The sequence below is a fragment of the Rhamphochromis longiceps genome, linkage group LG6 (genome assembly GCF_057381845.1).
Source record: "Rhamphochromis longiceps isolate RC_006_pf linkage group LG6, R_longiceps_female_GT1.1, whole genome shotgun sequence".
Lineage (NCBI taxonomy): Eukaryota > Metazoa > Chordata > Actinopteri > Cichliformes > Cichlidae > Rhamphochromis > Rhamphochromis longiceps.
The window spans coordinates 36699724-36701581 of NC_140562.1; the positions used below are offsets into that span (position 1 = coordinate 36699724).

The 1858-nt window shown below is 41.1% G+C and overlaps 1 protein-coding gene across 1 annotated transcript in view; it reads right to left on the minus strand.

The window, feature by feature from the left end:
* The window catches only part of cc2d1a (coiled-coil and C2 domain containing 1A), a 21206-nt gene extending 19953 nt beyond the window's left edge, over positions 1-1253 (minus strand). Inside the window, exons 1-5 of the mRNA XM_085410494.1 lie at positions 1069-1253; positions 723-792; positions 488-626; positions 251-354; positions 1-162 (exon numbers count right to left, since the gene is read on the minus strand). The exon at positions 1-162 is cut by the window's left edge and continues 84 nt beyond it. Coding sequence (XP_085266620.1) covers positions 1-162; positions 251-354; positions 488-626; positions 723-779 — 462 coding nt within the window. The 5' untranslated portion in view covers positions 780-792; positions 1069-1253. The remainder of the gene's footprint in view (positions 163-250; positions 355-487; positions 627-722; positions 793-1068) is intronic.
* Positions 1254-1858: the final 605 nt, after the last annotated feature.

Here is a 1858-nt window from a genome sequence, read left to right on the forward strand (position 1 = left end):
ACGCTCGAGGAGCCGTGACTCCAACCCAGTTGCACCACTGGGAGCAGCAGGAGGTGAGGGGTGTGAGGCGACACTAGTTTTAGGAGCTGTTGGTGTAGCGGCAGGTGGAGTTGGAGCAGGAGTATGCTCCTCATCATCCTCCAAAACATCATTCAGTTCTGCCTATGTGCAGAAAGGAAAATGTCAGTTAACTGTTTAGTCCCTGAAACGCTTACGTTTGTGTCTGTTTGTGTCTGTTTGTGTCCATTACCAACAGATCTTCATCATCCAAATCATCGTCCCCCATGTCGTCATCATCTATATCTTTCATACACAGAGCTGCCATTCGCTCAATTTCAGCCATGGGAACAGGAGCTGAACAGAAGAGGCAAACATATGAACATAATGTCAACTGCTCTTTGTGATATAAGGAAAAGGTCAGTTTAAACATTAGCACATGAATGAGAAAGAAAGAAGGCTTAATGTGCCAGAAGTGTGTCATCCTCACCTCTCCCATCACCTTTCTTCCCTTGTGCTCTTCCTTCCTTCCTTCCTCCCACCAGATTGAGCAACTCTGCCTCCAGCTCATCATCATTTCCCTCATCATCCATGCCGCCATCCGGAGACAGGTCAAGGAGCAGCCCCATCTGTGACACAGACAGACAGATAGGAGAAACGGCTTCAGAGTCCTGCCTGCTTGCCACACGTAAAGTTTACAGTTATCAGACAGGGAGGGTAATTACCTGTTTGGCTCGGGCCGCCCCTTGACCCCGAGGAGGTGGGTTGCGACTGCGACTCATTGACTTTTAATACCTAAAAGTGAACGCACAAACAGGATGACAGTAAATTACCCCAAAAGGGAAACCAATAGATATAGAATAAAGTTAAAACAAGTACAACTCTGACTCCTTGGAGTAAAATATACATAAATAATGATTACTTAGTACACCTGAGTCGGTACACTTCACTATCAGCCTCAAGGGCAATGTGGCGTAATAAATCAAACAACTTCTATGATCTAATATGCAGTTAGCTTCTATATTTATGTCAGCTAATAGCTAGACCCACAGCTTCACACGGGCTGTTTACCTGCTTAGATTAACGGAGTTAAACGTTAGCGTTACAGCCACACGGGTCGACGGTTAAAATCGGATCCAAATGAGGAACAGCAGACCAGATCTACCGTGACAGATATATTTCTGCCTTCTTTTCGAGTTCCCAAAACAAGATTCGCAGACAGTGGAATTTACTTCCTATATTGCGTCTCCAATAGCAACGAGCATTGCACTTTACGGCTAGACCAGAGCCGTTGAATGGAGAGTCACGTCTCACGTGATTCATGCAGGGCAAATCGATCCCGGAAGTGCTTAGGGAGTGTGATTGCAGAGCGAAAAAGTGTTTTTGTGTTTGTTGTTGTTGTTTTTTGTAATTAGGCATCAAGAAATGCATCATTATGTAATAGTGTGTATACCTCGATGAGGTACATCCATTAACATCTTTGTATATTTATTTATAACTCAAATATTCTAGGATTCATTTGAACTGGAAGCCTTATTTGCTTACTCAACATATTTTAAAACTGTTGAATTGTTGTTCATGTGTTGTTTAACAGCATGCTAATCAGAAAGAGTCTAAACCAAATATATTACTATATGTTGATGGAACAAAATAAATATTTAAAAGTTAATTATTTCCTACCTGCCACGTTTTCTTCATTGTCCTTTCAGAATTTATCATAAATTTATGTTATTTAAGAAAAGGTTATGAAGGATGACATTATAACAATTCACTGCACTAGCATGAGCGTTAGTCTGCTTTCTTTGTAAATACATAGCACACTTGATAATAATAATAATAATATACTGCTATTTGTTCTTTT